This window comes from Tiliqua scincoides, chromosome 1 (genome assembly GCF_035046505.1).
Source record: "Tiliqua scincoides isolate rTilSci1 chromosome 1, rTilSci1.hap2, whole genome shotgun sequence".
NCBI lineage: Eukaryota > Metazoa > Chordata > Lepidosauria > Squamata > Scincidae > Tiliqua > Tiliqua scincoides.
The window spans coordinates 220,473,160-220,493,470 of NC_089821.1; the positions used below are offsets into that span (position 1 = coordinate 220,473,160).

A 20,311-nucleotide genomic window follows, 5' to 3' on the forward strand; every position below is an offset into this window, starting at 1 on the left:
CCATTTCCCGCCTCTAGCTGCTATTTTTGAAAGAAAAGCCCATCAGTGCTGATGAGTAACGTCTAGTTTGGCCATGAGACATCCTATGCAACTGTAAGCACAGTCTAGAGCAGGCGTCTCCAAACCCCAACCTGGGGGTTAGATGAGGCCCGTAGGGAGCCTGCGGCCAGCCTCTTGTTCCCTGAAAGCCTCTGGCCCACTCGACTGAACATGACCAGAGCTGTGCTCTGATTGCATTTGGAGAGTGTTCTGAGGACTGGAGAGGCTGAGTGAATGAGCCCACTCATTCATTTATTCATTCATCTAAGTTCCATCTCTTATTTATTTAAATTTTATATTTAAATTTTTTCCCCGGCCCTCAGCACTTTGCCAGATATTTCATGAGGCCCTCTGGCCAAAAAGTTTGGAGACCCCTGGTCTAGAGCAGGGGTGTCCAAACATTTTGGCAGGAGGGCCACATCATCTCTCTGACACTGTGTCCGGGGCCGAATTAATTTACATTTCAAATTTGAATAAATTTACATAAATGAATATATTAGAGGTGGAACTTATATGAATGAATGAAGGTCTTGCAGTAGCTCAAGGCCTATAAAAGTCCTTGCACAAAGCAAGGCCAGCCTTTCCTTCACTGCCACTGCTGCATCACAGATGTGAAACAGCAAGCAGTGGAGGGAGCCCTTGTCCCACAGCTCAGGTGAGAAGTTGAACAGTCGTCCTCTTGCTGACAGCAGTTGCATTGGGCCAGCACGGGCTCCAAAAAGTCTCTGGAGGGCCAGAGACTCATTGGAGACTGGGGGCTCTCTGAGGGCCTGATTGAGAGCCCCTGAGGGCCGCAAGTGGCCCCCAGGCCGGGGTTTGGGCACCCCTGGTCTAGAGGTTCAAATAGTCCAAGAACGCAACATTAGTGCAAGTCTCCCATATAAGCCTCCCTGCCCCCTGGAGTTGTCAGACAGCTACTTGCTCCATGTTTCCTTGTGAGAGGTGACATCAGTAGGAGAACAGAGCTGAGTGTTTTCTGTAATTTCATCACAATAATTCATCATACAGAATCTCTGTATTTTGGCAGTAATTGACTTTACCTGGGTGGGTGTATATGGGGTGGCTCTTTTTTTTTTTTTACTTGTAATGAAATTCTGTTTTCCTATTTTTTTGTTATTTTTGTGCTCTTTAATAATATTATATCATTTAGGGTGTTGAGGATGAGTTTAAAAAAGTGAAACACATAAACTTTTAAAATAAAGTCTCCATTATGTGACCAACATCTGGGAATTCAGCTGCTCAGAAGAATAGCCATGTATGAGAGTAGAAATCCAGAGAATAAATATTATTCAACTTCCTTCATTGCTGTTGCTTAAAGCATATACTTTGGGGCAGTAAATTAAATGTCTACTTAACTACAGAAAGAAGTCATTTAAGGCTACTGTGGGATGCACATGGTCCTCAGTTATAGATGAGGAGAGGTAAACTGGCAATCAGACGAAAAACTGACATTTGGATTTTTTGTTAATAGTACAGATTAAGGCTACAATCCTAAATATAATAACAGGCAGGATGGGAAATCGTGTCAGATGACTTGACTGAGTTGACTTAGTCGCGAAAATCAGCAGTTATTGCTGACTTGTGAAAGAAAAACACTGAAGTCAAGGGCCTCCTGACTTGACACTCCACGTGTGTAGACTTGAGTGTGCCTATGTCTGGGTATGCTTGCCTATTGTTTTCATGATGCAAAAGACCTTGTGGGGCCATCATTCAAACTGAATTGCAGCAGGGAAGGGTTAATGTTTGCCTTTGCATCTGAGCAGGAGGGGGGAGGCAGGAGCAGGCTCTTTTGCCCATCTCTGATAGGAAGGAATGATCATTGGACAAAGGATGGGCGTTCTGATATTTTCTTTGGCTGAAGTAGGACAGAAGGAGGAGCCAAGGGGGTTCTTGCCTAGCGGTTGGCTAGAGAAGCCCAGGGAGGGAGGGGGAGGCAGAAGAAGCTTCTTTTGCCCATCTCTGATAGGAAGGAAAGAACCGATGATCATTGGACAAAGGATGGGAGATTTGATATTTTCTTTGGCTGAGGTAGGGCAGGAGGAGGGGCCCAAGGGGGTTCTTGCCTTATGATTGGCTGGAGAAGCCCAGGGAGGGGGAGGAGATAGGGAGGGGGGAGACAGTTTATAGCAATCATGTTTTACACTGCACAGCTGCTCTGGGCTCCATTGTTACATGGGGGCAGGAACCCTCATTGAATGACTGGCTACAATGGAACTATTTCTGAGTAGAGCTGCCAAGGATTGGGTCATCCTGGTAAGCCTTGCAGCTGCCTCGTATGACTGTTCTCCCTCTTGCCACTTCTGTCCCCGCTCTCACGCAGTCCCTCCTACCCCCTTCAGCCTTGTTTATAGATGGGACAGGGCATCAGGGGAGTGTTTAAAGAGAACTCCAACCCACAAACACACCCCAGCAGCAGCCCCATTTTTTTTCCACAGCTGGGTTTTTAAAGGGGGCAACTTGACTCGAGTCCTTTAGAGTCATGAAAGGGTGATTCGGCAATTTGGAAAGTGCCCCCGTTATAACTCATTTTCGAGTCAAGTTGCAGGGGGGTGGAGACTCATGAAGCGACTCGAGGCATGCCGCACTGGGTTTTCCCATCCCTGGTAACAAGAAAAAAACCCTAATGAACATAATGAGACTTGCTTCTGAGTAAGCATGCATAAGATTGCACTGCAAAGCTGCAATCTTATCCACATTTACCTGGGAGTAAGCCCAATTGAGTATAATGGAACTTAATTCTGAGTAGACGTGCCTAGCTCTAATAGCCCAGACCACCTTCTCCCGCTGATGCAGCTGCACCAGTGGAACACACTGCGCTGCAGAGGGTAGTCCTGGAGATCTCCACAGTGTAAGGTAACATTTATTCCTTTCCCTGGGGGTAAGTCTCTGCCATCTGAATGGTTCTACTTGGACCTGGGAAGGCGCATCAAGGTCAGGAAGGGGGATAGGATATCTGTTGTACTGATACTACCCCCTGCCCAGCCTCAGCCCGCCCCTTCCCCACCTCGGTCTCCATCCTGTTCTTCCCTGTCTCTGCCCCATTTTACCCAACCTGACCTCCCACCCACCCCCTGCACTGACTTACTGGTGCTGGGTGTCATTGCGAGACCGCTGGCATGCAGTTGCAACAGCAGCAGTAAAGATCCTTGTGCTGCCAGAACACTAGCTCTTGCAACGCAAGGCCCCAATAGGACTGGGGCCGAAGGCATTTAAGACAAACCTTAATCATATTCATAAACAGGTCAGGAGAGAAACAAAATGTCCCATCTTTTCAATCCTGATTGCCCACCTCCAGGTTACAGGATATGCTGTGAAAGGCTCAAGCAAGCCAATGTCCTCCTCCGTTCTGCTGCTGTTGTATTTTTCAGCTGCTACTTCAACATCCCACAACTCTTGCAGGCCACTCGGCATGCTTTGTCCTCATCAGGCTGGTTTTGCGGGTTTGTTTTTTTAAAAAAAAACTTTCTTTTAGTTTGCAAACTTATTTACTTTATTTTTTTTGGTTCATCCTAGTAATGGCATTACCATATTTTGGAGCTTTGTAGTTTCATGCATATCTGCTTTTTCTTCTTTCTTTTTATTCTCCCTTCTAATCCTTCTTTGTCGCCAACTAACTTTTTCCTTATTGTGCCGTTTCCCAAAATTCCATCCTGCTCTTCGCTTGCTCCACATCTTGTCATCTCAGCGCAGTCAGTTATGGGTATCTGAGAATCCACTTCAGAACAACATTACAGCAATAATAAGTTTTGTGTGCTAGGAAGGGAGGGAGAGAGAGGTTTGTGGATTTTTTTGAAGTAGCTCCCGTTGAATAATTTCTAGTATATGGCATATTGGCACTGATTTTTAGGGAAAATATCCCCAAGTCCTCTTTTGTCTCCTGCTGTTTGCATGACCCTAAAGAGTTAACTGTTTTGATTACATAATCTCTCATTCTGGATAGATAGGAAATATACGCCCCTTCTTTGGGACTGTATTTTTGCCAGCTTTATAGTGTGTGTAAATTACTGTGTGTAAGCTTTGCGCCAAATGGACCTTATAACTCTTGTGTGTGCGCCTGTGTCAAACTTTGCGACATGCCAGAGTGTCTTACGCAACTTGATTCCATGTGTGTGGGTGCAGGAGTGTGGGAGAACGTATACATGATTTATAGAAAGTACCAGCAGTAGTTACACAGTTTGAGAGCTGCTAACTCTTGATTCATCTGACTTGGGGGTGTGGGGGAAAGACTGTCTACAATGCCGTCTTTTGATGAGCTTTTGAAAGAGGCTGGGGAATTTGGAAGGTTTCAAAAGACAGTCTTCCTCCTCTTATGCCAGACCGGCATAACTTTTTCTTTTTTATTTGTTGGAGTTGTGTTTCTTGGACAGGACCCGGAGCACTATTGGTGCAGGATCCCTGGTGCAACTGAGTTAAGCATGCACTGTGGATGGACCCAGGAAGAGGAGAGAAATTTTACCATTTCAGCTTCAATTCTGGAAAATGACTCTTTCAGTTACCACTGCAACAGATATGACCTAGAATGGAATACCAGCACCATTAGCTGTACAAACCCCCTGTATCATCTCGCCAATAACAGCTCTGGCACTCGGCTACTTGCTAAATGTGAGGATGGCTGGCTATACAAACAGCCTCATTCAACGATTGCTAGTGAGGTAAGAGAATTCAAAATTATCCCTATAATATTTTCACTAGCACACAGGACTGTAAAGTGTATAGAAATAGAAGGCTGTAGTGAAAACTGTGGAGGGCTGATATTTGGGATCCAATGATTTTGTTTCCCATTTTCCCCACCACAGCTGTTGAACAGTATCATAGATATCCTTCTGCAGTGGTACCAGCGCTTAACATGAGCTTTTATTCCAGAACTGTTCCTATCACCTTAAAATTAAGGGGAAATGTTTATACTGCAGCCTCTTCTAATGTTTGTGCTGTTGAAGAATATGAACAGAGATATGGCATTGGATAGAGGATAGGATTGTGGACTGAAATGTGTACAATAGATCCTACCTGAAAACTGAGGTAATGCAGTGGCATAGATAGAAGGCTGGGACCAAGCCAGTGGCAACACATTCTGGCTTCAATTTGAGGTCTAATGTTCAGTTCAGTTTTATTTGTGCCATCCACAAGCAACAGCATAAAGAAAAACTGTCATACTCAGTATAATAGCAAAACCAGTTTGAAAATGAGAGTAACAGGGCAAGCTTTGCAAAACATCAGCAATAAAATATCAGAATGCAAGTTGCTGAGCTGGTCTGTTTAGAAAAAATCCAAACATCACTGGTGTACAAACATGTTCACTAGGACCAGCTGAAAAGCATACCATCGTGCGCAAGTCTTTGAGTTTCACAAAACTCTTCCTCAGGCAGGATGTAAAACAAACCAAAAAAAGTGTTGACTAGAAGAGAAAAAGAGGCTGCTGGTACAGGGTATAGTGAAGACCCATCCACAATATGGGATAATTCAAAAATGGTGATCCATACCCTCCTAGTGGACTAATAAAGTCTCTGTGCCCTGGACAAAAAAATAAGGTTAGACCCAAGTACACTGTGATAAAGTTTTCTCTTTGAAATACAGAACAGCAGCAGCAATTATTCAGACCTGCCTCAGCAGTGATCTTCTGAACACATGTTCCTAAGGCTGAGGTTTTCAAACTCTCCAGGAGAGAGAGTTTCCAGGAGTTTGAAAACCACAGTAAGTGCTTGCAGGGGAGGCGAGGTGAAGGAAGGCAGCGGGGGCAGGGGGAAAGGGGCTGCAGGGACCGGGATGCACTCACCAGTGCCTGCAGCAACTGTCCTGGGACGCAGGGAGCCCTGTGCGAGCATCTGCAGGGCTCCACAGGCTTCTAAAAGTGGAGTAATCACGCTCCACTTTTGGTTTTGTGGGAGTGGAGCGTGATCGCTCCACTTTCACTTTTGGATGGCTGGGGAGCCCTGCAGACGCTCGCGCAGGGCTCCTCGCTCCCCCCAGGATGCAGCTGCAGGGTCTGGTGAGTGCATCCCAGTCCCTGCAGCCCCCTGAGTGACGCTATCCTGGGGATCACATCGCTGCCTTCCCCCCGCCCCACCCCTTAAGGGGGCAGAGCCCAGGGCCTTCAGGCTGGAGTGTCGTGACACCCCAGTTTAAATACCACTGTCCTAAGGTGAAGAGCAGAAGTGCAGAAAAGCATGATGGTCCTTGAATTACCATAGCTAAAAATTAATTGTAAAAGTACTCTACATTAGTATTAAAAATACTCTACAACCTAGTAAATAGAAGCTAAATTGGGAAGTATATCTTGTGGTTGGAGGGTTTGTCAGTGATTCACTTCACAAACCTATGAATGTCTATTCAGAAGTAAGGCTGCAATCGTACCCATGCTTACTTGAGAGTAAGCCCCATTTACTATGATGGGATTTACTTGTGAGTAGACATGCATGGAATTGGGCTCTAAGTCCCATTGTGTTCAGTGGGACTTACTCCCAGGAAATTAGGTACAGGTTTGCAGCCGCAGCCTCCTGAATAACCATCATAAGACAGGTGGCAGAAGAACCTCCACTATGTCCTGTACCAGTAAAATCTTTTTCCTCTTCCCCATCCCGCAAACGAAGTTTTTTTAAAAAAACATCTTGCTTTTAGGAAGCTCAAAGCTAGCTCACTAGTTTGTGATTTCCAGCTGACCCTAAGATTCTATTGCTACTACGATTAATAACATACCAGTAATCCAGTTTCGAGTCTGCAACCTGAGTATCAAAATACTTCTGATGAAATCTGAAAAGGATCTCACATTGTCCAAATATCATCTAAATCTTTTCAAATCTGCCCCAGCAAACCTCAAATATATCTGGAGTTGCAGACACAGGCTGCTTTCCAGGGGCTTAGAAGGAACTGAATGGAGCAGATTAGCTTGGCAGCAGAGGAGTTTCCTGAGTCTTGCAGCCACACCCTAGGGGTCCTATTGAGTCCTACCCTACCCAGACAGCCCTACATCTTTAGCACTGAATTCCTTTTCCGCTCACATTCTGGGGCAGCCCAATCCTAATTTGTGCTGGAACAGGCAGGCTGGCGGACCTGTGCTGTATCAGGTGCAGGTTTCGGGTTGCTCCTGGATCAGCCTGAGACAAGGGGTGACCTTTCTCCTTACCCAAGGAAGAGCCCCAGCAGCCCCACTGGGCTACTTGGATCTGTGCCACCTAAAGAGGTGGCGCACATCCAAGCAGCCCAGGACTGCCCCAGGTCGCTTGGGGCTAGGATCTGGCATAACTGCTGGATCCTGGCTCTGCCTCCTGCTACTGCCTGCCTGCCCCTGGGAATGCCCTCCACCCACCCCAAAATGCCTTCCTCCTGCCTCTTCCCTTCACCACTCTCAATGACAGCACAACCAACAGGGCCCCTTCTGATGACCTTAGAGAATGGACCGGACTATACGGAAGAAGGTAGTCTCTTAAATACGCTGGTCCCAAGCCATTTAGGGCTTTAAAGGTCATAACCAGTACCTTGAATTCAGCCCAGAAACGAATGGGCAGCCAGTGCAGTCGCTGGAGTAGTGGCGTGATGGAGTCAAACCGCCGACCCCCAGCAAATACCTGAGCTGCTGCATTCTGCACTAGCTGTAGCTTCTAGATCGTCTTCAGGGGCAGCCCCCATGTAGAGGGCATTACAATAATCTAATCTTAATGTCGCTTAATGTCGCTTAATGTCGCTAAAGATCTCCAGCAGCTCATGGATCGTTTTAGCAAGGCCTGCCAAGATTTTGGACTGACAATCAGCCTGAAGAAAACACAGGTCATGGTTCAGGATGTGGACTCACCTCCCTGCATTACAATCTCTGAGCATGAACTGGAGGTTGTCCACGACTTTGTGTACCTTGGCTCAACGATCTCCGACACTCATTCTCTCGATACCGAGCTAAACAAGCGCATCGGTAAAGCAGCTACCATGTTTTCCAGACTCACAAAGAGAGTCTGGTCCAACAAGAAGCTGACGGAACATACCAAGATCCAGGTCTACAGAGCTTGCGTCCTGAGTACACTTCTGTACTGCAGCGAGTCAAGGACTCTTCGCTCACAACAGGAGAGGAAACTGAGCGCTTTCCACATGCGCTGCCTCCGACGCATCCTCGGCATCACCTGGCAGGACAAAGTTTCAAACAACACAGTCCTGGAACGAGCTGGAATCCCTAGCATGTATTCACTGCTGAAACAGAGACGCCTGCGTTGGCTTGGTCATGTCGTGAGAATGGATGATGGCCGGATCCCAAAGGATCTCCTCTATGGAGAACTCGTGCAAGGAAAGCGCCCTACAGGTAGACCACAGCTGCGATACAAGGACATCTGCAAGAGGGATCTGAAGGCCTTAGGGATGGACCTCAACAAGTGGGAAACCCTGGCCTCTGAGCGGCCCACTTGGAGGCAGGCTGTGTAGCATGGCCTTTCCCAGTTTGAAGAGACACTTTGCCAACAGTCTGAGGCTAAGAGGCAAAGAAGGAAGGCCCATAGCCAGGGAGACAGACCAGGGACAGACTGCACTTGCTCCCGGTGTGGAAGGGATTGTCACTCCCGGATTGGCCTTTTCAGCCACACTAGACGCTGTGCCAGAACCACCTTTCAGAGCGCGATACCATAGTCTTTCGAGACTGAAGGTTGCCAATACTAAATGTCGCTATGGCATGGACCACCGTGGCCAGATCCGCCCAAGACAGGTACGGCCGCAGCTGGTGCACCAGCCGAAGCTGGGCAAAGGCACTCCTGAACAGCTGACACCTGGACATCCAGGAGAAGCTGCGAGTCCAGGAGAACCCCCAAGCTGCAAACCTGTTCTTTCAGTGGGAGTGCAACCCCATTCAGAGCAGGGCGATTGTCCAGCACCCGCATTGTGGATTTCTGCACCAGGAGGACCTCTGTCTTGTCCGGATTTAATTTCAGCTTGTTCGCCCTCATCCAGATTCCAACTGCCTCCAGGCAACGCTCCAGGACAGAGACAGCCACCCTGGAATCCGGTGGAAAGGAGAGATAGAGCTGGATGTCATCAGCATACTGATGGCACCCAACTCCAAATCCCCGGATAACCTCTCCCAGTGGTTTCATGTAGATGTTAAACAACATAGGGGACAATATAGAACCCTGCAGCACCCCACACCTCAAGGGCCAGGGTGCTGAACAGGAGTCCCCCAGTACCACCATCTGGGATCTGTCGGCCAAGAAGTATCGGAACCACTGCAAAACCGTGCCCCCGATCCCCACCTTGGCCAACTGTCCCAGACGGACACCATGGTCGATGGTGTCAAAAGCCGCTGAGAGGTCCAGAAGGCCTAGCAAGGATGCACTGTCCAGCCCTCAGCGTAGGTCATCCACCAAAGCGACCAAGGCCGTCTCCGTCCCGAAGCCAGGCCTGAAGCCAGATTGAAAAGGATCCAGATAATCCACTTCATCCAGGATCTTTTAGTTGAACTTTTAGTTGAAAAGCGGTATATAAATACTGTTAATAATAATAATAATAATAATCCTCTGGAGCTTAGACGCCACCACCCACTCAATCACTTTGCCCAGAAATGGGAGGTTCGAGACTGGTCGATAATTATCCAATATAGAGGGGTCCAGAGAGGGCTTTTTCAGGAGGGGGCGAATCACTACTTGCTTTAATGCCAGAGGCATCACCCCCTCCCTCAAAGATGAATTTACTACCCTCTCTGTCTACTTGGCCAGTCCCTCCCGGGCAGATCTAACCAGCCATGCTGGGCACGGATCCAGCGGGCAGGTGGATAGCCTCACACTCCAAAGGATCCTGTCCACATCCTCAGGTTCTGTTGTGTTGGCCCAAGGACGCTTCTGGATTGCACCCTGACTTGTGTAAAGTTAGGGCTCACCTTCATACGCACACTGTCCTGTCCTCCATGTCATGTCCTAAATCCAATTTTTAGTCGTTTGAATAAATTACAGTGAAAAGTCAGCAGAAAGCAAGAACTCAAGGCCTTCTGGATCAAGTATGCAAATTATACAGTACCACTAATTAAGTGATATGGATTTCAAATTTGAACACACATTGGTTTTGTCGGGGCTATGCGGTGTGCCCAACCCATAGACGATGTAGTGCAGCGAACTGCTGGCACCAGCAGTGATCCAAGATAGCTTGGAGAAGGAATGAAGGCACAAGTCAGGCAGATTTCCACAACTAAGTTGTACTTACATATATTACAGATAGCTGGTCTCACCGGCAGTGAAACAGCAAGCGCAGTCATGAAACTCCAACATAGATTCACGCTCTTCCAAACTCCTCACAACGACCCATGAGGGTAGGCTCCGGTAGCCTCCCTTTTATACCTCCCTCGACCAATGAGGTAAGGGATGACCTCATCCCCATTACCTCATCCTCTCTTGCATCATCCTCCCAAGATGCACCTGCCCCTCTCCCATAGACATACATTGGGGCTGCATAGTCACAGTGACTCAGCACCTTTACACAGTGTTGCTTGGTCAGTCCAGGGTCATATGGTACACGTACATTCTGCCGTACTCTTGCCATGGGCTTACGCACAGATACAGGCCCCAGGCTTTCAGGCTTGCCATGCTCAGACAGCAGATTTCCTCAGGATGTGCCAAAATGACCTGACAGGTTTGCACCAAAATAATTATGATATTCTGTACTCCATTCATTACTACAGTACTATGTTTACAAAAGATTGCTGCCATCATGGCGCAATCACAAAATTGGCTTCTTGGTTGCAATAATAGCTTTTAGGGTCAAGCTAGTTGTGCACCTAATTGCACAGCATAACTGGACATAGTTAGTTTTCTTTTTAATAGCAAGAGGAAGGCTGTGAATCATGGTAATACCATAGCGGGGGAGGGGCCTCAAGTAAAAATTGGGCAGGAGGTCTGGCTCAGTTGGTAGAGCTGCCACCTTGTATGCCTGAAGATCTGAGGCTGCCAGTTCGAAACAACCGGAAGTACCCAAGAACTGATGACACGCTGATATACTGATGAGCTGACCCTCAGTGGCAGAGAGGAGTTGCCGTCAAGTGGAGCGTGGGAGGCGGAGGGCCAGAGAGAGGCCAGACCGGGAAGGAATCCAGCTGGAAGGAGGAGTTCTATGAAAGACTAGAACTATTCAATTGTAAAAAAATCCCTACAGGGGTTTAGAACAGCCTGCCTATGTAAACTGCCTTAGATTAAAGTCTGAGGAAAAATCTGACGACCAGAGAAAGGCGATATATAAATACCTGTATAAATAAATAAATTGGGATTAAAATTAAATTGATTGATTTATTAAAAGTCACCTGAAGCTTCTTTTCCTTTTCTAAAAGGTGAGCTGAGGAGCAATATCAGGATAAAAACTATGATACTTTCATACTTACTGGGGTACCAGAGGGGGGGGGTCCAGTGCCCCAGGTGGCATGCCTGGGGGGCAGTGCTGCCATCTTGCCCCTCTCACAGTCACTTGAAGTGATTGTGCACTGCTCTGAGCAGCCACCCACTTCTCTTGCTTTGGGAAAAAAAGCAGGCGGACACTCAGAGAGGTGTGCAACCACTCCTAGCACACTGGAAGTAATTGTGATGACGTCATAACGTCACCACAATTACTTCCAGGTGGGGGAGTGGCATTTGTAGGCATGGACCTGGGGTGACAGAAGAGGCAGGTTCCTGCTGCAGTCTTTTATCCTTATTAAGAGTTTATTGGGTTGAATGGGACTTTACAGGTTTTAATAAAAATGTAAATAGACAAATAAGAAAAGAAATTATTCAAAACCCACCCATCCCCTTCCCCAATCCCTATCCCATCCAGGAGAGGAAAATAAAACAAAAGTACGTTGCTAGAATCACAAGGCAGATACAGTAAGAGACAAGCAGGGATTCAATGCAAAATGCTATCATCCCTAAAGCCTCACAGCCCAATCCTATCCACACTTTCCTGGGAGTAAGCCCCATTGATTTTAATGAGAGTTACTTCTGAGTAGACATGCATAGGATTGGGCTGTCAGTCCCTAACAGGCATGTGACTGTACACGGCTCAGCGGCCTTGATCATGACCCTTGTGCAGCTCAGAATGTGCAGGTGGGGGGCAGAGAAGGTTTCAGAAGGGAGGAAAGAAAAGGACATATCCTGAAAGCATCCCTATGTTATACAGTGCTGTAGCTGTACTAGTGCAAAAAATTGGCTGTCAGAACAGAACCTGAGCGCTTTATTGCTATATCACTGGGATGGCGGTGGTTTCTAGGCGTGGGAAAGAGAAAGGGAAATGGTATGCTTTTCCATTCCTCTTTCAAACCTCTCTGTATGACATGAGGAGGGGAGATTCTCAGCTTTACAACACATATCCCTTAATCCTAGAGGATTTAAAGGGCTGAAACAGCACATTTGCTTATCCACAGTTTTCGGTGTCCGCAGAGGGTCCAAAAACAGATCCTCCCATGGATACTGAGGGCTCACCTGTACTTTAAAAATCACAAGCTTAAGAACTTCTAAACTGTGTCCCTGGTGCCTTTTTGACCTAAAGTTTGCATATTGCAAACATATTACTCAATTCACATTTGCACTCTATAGAAGTGAGCTGACTTCCAGTCGTACCCTGTTCCCATTACACTTGTTTATTGTGACTACCTAAAACCATCTTGGTTCATTTTGAAGAAAGTTTTCATATACACAATAAGATAAACCAATTAATCACATTTATATTATCTTCTTATTACTACTGAAATATTTCCTTCCTGGAATTCTTATCAATCAATTCTTCACATAAATATACGAATAATAGTTTTACTGGAATGTTATTAGTACCTATATGTGTGGGGAGTGTGTGTTGGAGAACAAGATAAGTGAAGGTAGTATGATTGAATCTTGCTTTTTTCAGTGATTAACATTTTGTTAATCATTAACACTAAAATACAACAAAGTTTTCTTTAAAGGAATAGATGTCTAAGGCAGAATCAGCATGTCCTAAATAAATTTGGGTTGGGGGAAAAAGACAAATTTGGTTCTTTTGTATATAGTTACTTGGCACATTCTACTATAACTTGGAGGGCTTAGAGCAGATACTGGCACTGGAACACCCAGAGCCAAACACAGCGTCTAATACCAGCTTTGCTTAGGGACCCTCACAGGGCTTTTCTCCTGGGTTCCCCAAAAGCTAAAGCCAATAACAGCAATTGTGCTGGCTCTCTGTTTAGGGAAAGAAAGCACCACAGGCATGCCCCCATATCTGCGGGGGTTCTGATCTGAAGCCCCCTGTGGTTAAGTGAAACGACATTCGCAGATATGGGCAAATGCCTTCCTCCCACCTTCTGGAGCTGCGGGGAGCTCCACTCCCTTTGCCTCTGGACGGTTCTCTGAGCCCAGCAGAGGTGTGGGACATCCATCCATGGCCTTTGCCCGGCTCAAACTGAGCCATAGAGGTAAAAGAAGTCATTTCTGGTTTCTCTCTGAAACCCGAAGTGACATTTGTAATGCCTTATAAGGCATTAAAAACATCACATCAGGTTTCACAGAGAATCTGGAAGTGACGTTTTTTACCTCTAGGGTGCAGTCTGAGCCTGGCAGAGGCCGCGGTTGGATGCCCGTGGCCTCCCCTCGCTTCCGGAGGGGGCGCACGCAGGGGGCGCACATGAGATGGCCCTGTGGACCCAATCCACAGATAACTGAATCCACGGATATGGGATCTGCAGATAAGGGGACCCTCTATATATTGCAATCCTCCCCCCAAATAGCCTTCTAAGACAGCTATTGTAGCTGATTCCAGGGGATTCTTTACAGCAGTGAAAGCCTTGTGATTTTTTTATGACTCTGATAGCCCAGTCCTACCCAAATTTCCAATGCCAATGCAGCAGCAATGTGGCCCCAGTGTAAGGGAGCAAATGTTTCCTTACCTTGACGAGGCCTTTGTGATTGCCCCTCCACCACAGAATGCAGTGCATGTCCTGTTTGCACGTCTGCATCTGGGCTGGAAAGTTGGTTTGGATTGGACTGTAAATGTGTCTTAAATGTATCTGTAGTGTTTTAATGCGTACTATAGAGGCCTATAAGGTGAGAAATTTCTACCTATCAATCAAGCCTAGATTGACACCTTGTCTTATCTGGGGGTCACTCAGGAGTCAGGGCTGTTCAGGCACGTCTCGACTGCCAGGAGAAGCTGGAAGGAGATTTAACAGTGCCTGTGGAGGGTCTGTGAAGCGTCTGAGGAACATTTTGAGTGATTGCAGACAGCTTACGAATACACAGCTTTGTCAGAGTCTCTGTTGTAGGCTCCGAGCATGCACGTTAACTCCAAACCAGTAGCTCATCACTTCCGGCAGAGCTCAAGAACCACAGGTCACGGCAGGCAGGAGGAGCTGGCCCTCTCCCCCTCCCGCAGCTGAGATGCTGGCGACGGGCACAGACCTCCTTGGAGTCTTCCTTTCATGCACCTGCAAGCCCTCAATTCCCTCTGTGATTTCCTCTACCTGTCCTGCTCAACATGCTGCCCCCAGAAGCCCTATTTGGCTTAAATGGCAAGAGAGGCATGTGGGGAGCACAGCGCGTCAGTGCTTGTTTGTGTTTAGAGGGGGAGGAAGAAGTGTGTTGGGGGGGGCTGTTGGATGCTGATCAGGACACTGGGTGTGTGTGTGAGTGAGAGAGAGAGATGGAGCCCCCATAGGCAGGCATAGCCCCCAGAGACCCTTGTGGAGCCCAGCCTGGACTGAGGAGGGGGTTCCCCTTGTGCAGCAGGACCAGTTGCTCACCACTCCCCTGCCCTGGGTAGCCTACTATCCTTTGGCAAGGCTGCAGCAGCCCAATTGTCTCTGCAATCTAAGCCAGTAGGGCTTGCTCCCGAGTAGACATGCAGGAGATTGGGCTCTGAGGCTGCAACCATATCCACACTATCCTGGGAGTAAACCCTATTGACTATAATGGGCTTGCTTCCAAGTAGACAGGCAGAGAATTGGGCTCCAAGGCTGCAATCCTCTCCCCACTTTCTTGGGAGTAAGCCCCATTGACTAGACTGGGTTTGTTTCCAAGTAGACAGGCAGAGGCTCTGAGTTGGCTGACTGTGATAGGTTACCTGCGCATGTGCAGAGACCTGAAGAGGGTAGCAAGCAAGGCACAGCAGCCTGGGAGGCAAGTTGCAGCAGGAGCACTGAACAGCAGGTGGTTTGGCCTCATCATTTATTCACATAATTCCTCAATTCCACTTCCTAAAGGTCAGCTGCTGGCTCTTATGATTGTCTCCAGTCCCCTCCTGCACATCGCAAACTGTGTAAGGCTGCAATCCTACCTTATTTCACTTACCAGGGAGTAAGTCCCACTGAACACAATGGGACTTACTTTTGAGTAGACATGAATAGATTGCGCTGTAAAAGTGCAATAAGTACTTTCAACAAGTGTTTGCTATTTTAAAATATTAGCTAACATTTCTCACTCACATTAACAAATAAAAAGACCCAATGTAACTAATTAAATTTGATGTCATTGCTGGGAGGGGGCTACAGAATTTTTTTTTTGGCACTGGGCAGCAACTTGGTTAGCTACGCCACTGCTCCAAACCAGGAAGTGCTTCTTAAAACAACACTGAATAATATATAAAGTTGTCTGGCAACAATTGAAGCAGGGTGTTGTGCTGAGGTAAGCTGTTTATGATGCTTTATATTGGTGCTGCATTTGTTTTGGATAGTTTCAAAAAGTGCAAATGCTTTTCTTTAAGCAGTTCAATGCAATTCTATTGCTTGGGGGGGGGGAATGGCACACATAAACACCTTGTTAACATCTTCAAAAACACTGGTGTGGGTCAGATTCTTTCCCCTCTTTCAATCAGGCTCCAGGGCAAGCTCCAGGTCCTCCTCACTAGCATCATTCCCTAAGTTTTACCCCTGACTTATCCAAGGATCATGGAACATTCCATTATTTTAGGCTGAAACCTGCCCTCACCTTATCTGTGAGATTACCTTATAGGCGAGTATCTGCTGTAGGTTAGCGGTCAGTTTTCCCAAACTTCATAGAATGAAGACCCCATTCAATCCAGTAGGGCTCACCATAGGATCTTCTTGCCAAAGTGCACCAGATCAGAATGTAGGTGATCAATTTCATAAACAAGCCCTGTCCAGAAGGGAGCTTATTACATGAGAATCTGGGATCCCAAGTGATGACAACTCCAGTATGCTGGGACTATGCAGACAGCAAATGGAACTTCAGGGTCTACTTGTTAACTTTAGCTGGTGATCAGAACTATATTCTAACCACCAAAGGAGAGGTTTTGAGATTACCTCATCCAACCAGGTGTGAGAGCAGAGCAGTTCTCTAGTTTTAAAGCTCAAATGGACCATGAAATTGTCCATTTAAAGCTATGTTTTAAAACTGAGCTTGATATTTTAATTTGGGACATTGTTTGGATCATTGTTTTGATGGCTGCCTTTTGACCTTAAAGTCTCAGAGTATTTTTTTTTCTTAGACTGGTGGCCTTGGGAAATCAAAATAGCTGTTTGAATTCATTGGTGAATTAGTTTGACCACAGGTCAAATAGTTTTGGCTTTGCTTTGGCTTGTAAGGCATCCAGTAGTGAACTAATGAAACTCTTATTAGTGGCTCCATCTGCTGCAGCTGCAAAAGCAACAAAACAAATCAGGCATCCAGCACATGAGCACAATATGATCACTTGCATGCTAAAAACACAATTTACTGAATGGGAACTGGTATGTGCTCAAGGATTTTTTTTTTTTTTACTCACAGAATACGAATAAGCAGTGCTAGTTTTCTCTAGCTTTTTTTCAAGGTCAGAATACTTTGATGAATAAGAATTGTTTTGCCTCTAAAGAAACTGAATGTAGCTTTTGCTTCTTTCCACAGTATAACCTTGTGTGTGGCAACAAATGGCTAATAGATCTGACACAGTCTATTCTCAATCTGGGTTTTCTAGTTGGAGGGTTCATTCTAGGCTATGCTGCAGACAGGTAATATCATTTGCTCATTAACGTTGACCTACAGAACAATTTGTCTTCAGTTGCTGGATATTTTATTCTCATAGTCATAGAAAAAGATGTCTGTATCCTTGTACATCATAGTGTGTGTATTCATTCCTATGGACCAGGGATGGGCATACATTTTGGCAGGAGGGCCACATGATCTCTCTGACGCTGTGTTGGGGGCCGGGGAAAAAGAATAAATTTACATTTCAAATTTGAATAAATTTGCACAAATGTTCATTAATAAGTTAATTAATAAGTTAATAAGTTTATTAAGTTCATTAATAAATAAGTTCATTAGAGACTGAACTTATATGAACGAATGAATTTTACTGAGCTTATTTATAACACATATGAGAACTATAATACAGTTCTTGCACAGTGAAAATATACAGCGGTGTGCACCTTTTGCACAGTGAAAACATGCAGACCAAGCCAGAAACACATGGAGACACAAGTTGTTCAAAGGGGGGTGGTGGTTTAAAATAATGCCCAGGGAAAAGCAGAAAACACATGGAGACTATAAAAGGCCTTGCTCTAATTAGGCCCACAGCTCGCGTCTGGCAGTTGTGACTGGCAGTCATGGGCCAGTGTGGACTCCAACAGCTCAATGGGGGTTCCCTGTAAGCTGGACTGGGGATCCCTGAGGGCCGCAAATGGTCAGCGGGCTGGGGTTTGCCCACCTCTGCTGTGGGCAAAGGGGGCAGAAAATTATGCATGCAGAAGGCTCTTTTTCTACCTGTCCTTGCCTCCAATAAAGAAAGGAAGTCTCCTTCCTCAGAGGTCAAACCAGGCTAGAGTTGCTTGAGAGGTCTAGTTCTCGTTCCCCATTGCTATGGGGCACTTTGCTATTCACTACACAAGAGTTGGCTATGCATGGCATTTAAATTCATGTATGTGAACCTGTACTTTTTTTTACAGGAAGTCAACTTCAAAGACGGTAATTTGAAGCAGAGAAGTGGTGGGGGAGGCTGATTTGATGCATTGGAAGAAAGCATCTGGGTGGGATTTGAAAACTATGTGGTTTTCAGGAATGTCCTCCTCTTGTAGCAGCCTTTCAGCACCACATTTCACACTATTTCTGAGAGACCTCTGCCCCTCAGAAGCATTCTCTGAGGAGGCTCAGAAAGCTGCTGTGGAGGGAAGGGAGAAGATGGTTTGCACCCATGTTATTGTGCTTGTTAGGATGCAATACTTATTGACCAGCTGCGTATACTGTACTGTCTGCTTGAACACTTTATTTCTCCACAGGTATAAGGGTTAGAGACTTTTAAAAAAAATGAAAGTTGAACATTCAGGGAGGTGTCTAATATTCCTGAGGGGGCCATCTCCTCCCAGCCCCTACACTAATGCCCTGAGGAAGAAACAGCAGGCAATAACAAGGAGAAAACTTTAGAAAACCTTTCAGTTTTATTCGTTTCATCTGCTATCTAAGTACGCACAAGGGAAATTTCACCTCATATTTTCAGAATGTCTTTGTTGTTGTTGTTCCTTTCCTTTTCAGATATGGCAGAATTAAGATTTATTTATTTTCAGCCTTTGGGTCAGGACTGTGTGGCATCATAGTGGCTTTTGCACCAAACATTGCTGTATTTTCAATATTTCGCTTTCTACAAGGCATTTTTGGAAAGGGAACCTGGATGACAGGCTTTGTTATTGGTAAGTTCTTTGTGTTTTCTGTTCTTCAGAAAAGAAGGGTGGGGTGCTTAACAGAGGTGAGCTTCACTGGATTGCATTCTATTACAGAGATACTCAGCACTGAGGCAACAAGCTGCTGGATTACAAGAGTGCAAAAGTGTATGGGGTGCAACGGTGGTCATTCAAGACAAAATATTATATTTCTCTTACTGCAATACTGTTAAAAATAAATATTCTATCTGTTTTTCTGGAAAGCTATCACTATGGCTTAGACTTCCTGTTGGCTTATATGCCTTACTTCCTGTTGGCTTATATGCATCATGCTAATATTACAGCCACAGTCCTGCTAGAGGTGCAAAGAAAGACTTAGGGCACAATCCTAACCCCTTATGCCAGTGCTTTTCAGCACTGACATAAGGGCAATGCAGCTCTGAGGTAAGGGAACAAACATTCCCTTGCTTTGAGGAGGCCTCTGTGAGTGACACCCAACTGCAGGATGCAGCACATGTCCCATTGGCACCGCTATGCCAGTGCTGGAAAGTATTGACATAAGGGGTTAGGATTGCGCCGCTAGTAAAAGTGGGGAGTTCAGCAGATGCAGCTTTTCTTACCTCAGCATAACTACATGCATCTGCCCCATTTCTTCCTCATTATTCCATGTACAGAAGCCACATACTTCTTGTATCTGACCATCCTGAGTATTTATGCTGATGTCTCATAGACTTCCATGAAACTGCATTTGGTGTGCTTAATTTGAATGTTGAATTGCTGCCATCATTATTTGTGCTTTAACCCATTTCTGCCCAGCCCACATGTGTATACATTTTATTCCTGTTGCGTATATTCAACGTTGGGCAAAAATGGTTTAGGACTCAGTCCTATCCAGTTTTCCAGCACCGATGCAGCTGTGACAATTGGGCATGCATGCATGCTGCAGTGGAACACCTGTCATGGAGGTCTCCTCAGGGTAAGGAAACATTTGTTCCCTTACATTGTGGCTGCATCAAGACTGGAACGTGGGATAGGATTGGGCCCCTAATCAACTCCCAACCCCTCATTCTCCCCTGGGATTCTTTATACTTCTTATCCCATAGTAGTCATATTCTACCAGTATTATGTGATTAACCTAGCATAATTATGGCTTATCTCTCTCTGGCATTTCAGTTGCTGACATTATACAACTTGATACTATCGTGTGGCATAATGAGAACAGATATAAAAGATGCATACATACATACATACATACAAGCATACATACATGATTGCTAAAGAAGATGTGTGGAAAGGGACATGTTATATTGAGTATACGGCCATCTCTACTACTACCTCCACTTCTTCAGGTGTGGCGATAGCTTAGTGTAGAGCACATGGTTGTATGCATGCATGCCAAAAGTCTCATGCTCAATTACTAGCAACTCTCTAGAAATGGCAGAGTAAGACCCCTGACTGAAAGCCTGGAGAGTCACTGCCACTGAGGGCAGAATACACTACTGGGATGGTTTACTGGTCCACCTCATTATAAGGCAATTTCATGTGTCAGCTATCTAAGCCCGGGGTGTCAAACATAAGGCCCGCAGGCTGAATGGAACTCCCAGAAGCTAGTTATCCGGCCCCTGTTATCATTGGGCTCTCCCAGTGAGATAATTGGGCTCTTTCATATATTGAAAATATGAACAAGATATGTATATTTTCTCTTCTGTCATTTGCAGCTAATGAGTTTCTATGTGAGATTAA

At 45.9% G+C, this 20,311-nt stretch overlaps 1 protein-coding gene across 1 annotated transcript in view; it reads left to right on the forward strand.

The window, feature by feature from the left end:
- Positions 1-4,274: 4,274 nt before the first annotated feature.
- Positions 4,275-20,311, forward strand: part of SLC22A3 (solute carrier family 22 member 3) — a 41,412-nt gene continuing 25,375 nt past the window's right edge. Inside the window, exons 1-3 of the mRNA XM_066611351.1 lie at positions 4,275-4,691; positions 16,824-16,927; positions 18,444-18,598. Coding sequence (XP_066467448.1) covers positions 4,275-4,691; positions 16,824-16,927; positions 18,444-18,598 — 676 coding nt within the window. The remainder of the gene's footprint in view (positions 4,692-16,823; positions 16,928-18,443; positions 18,599-20,311) is intronic.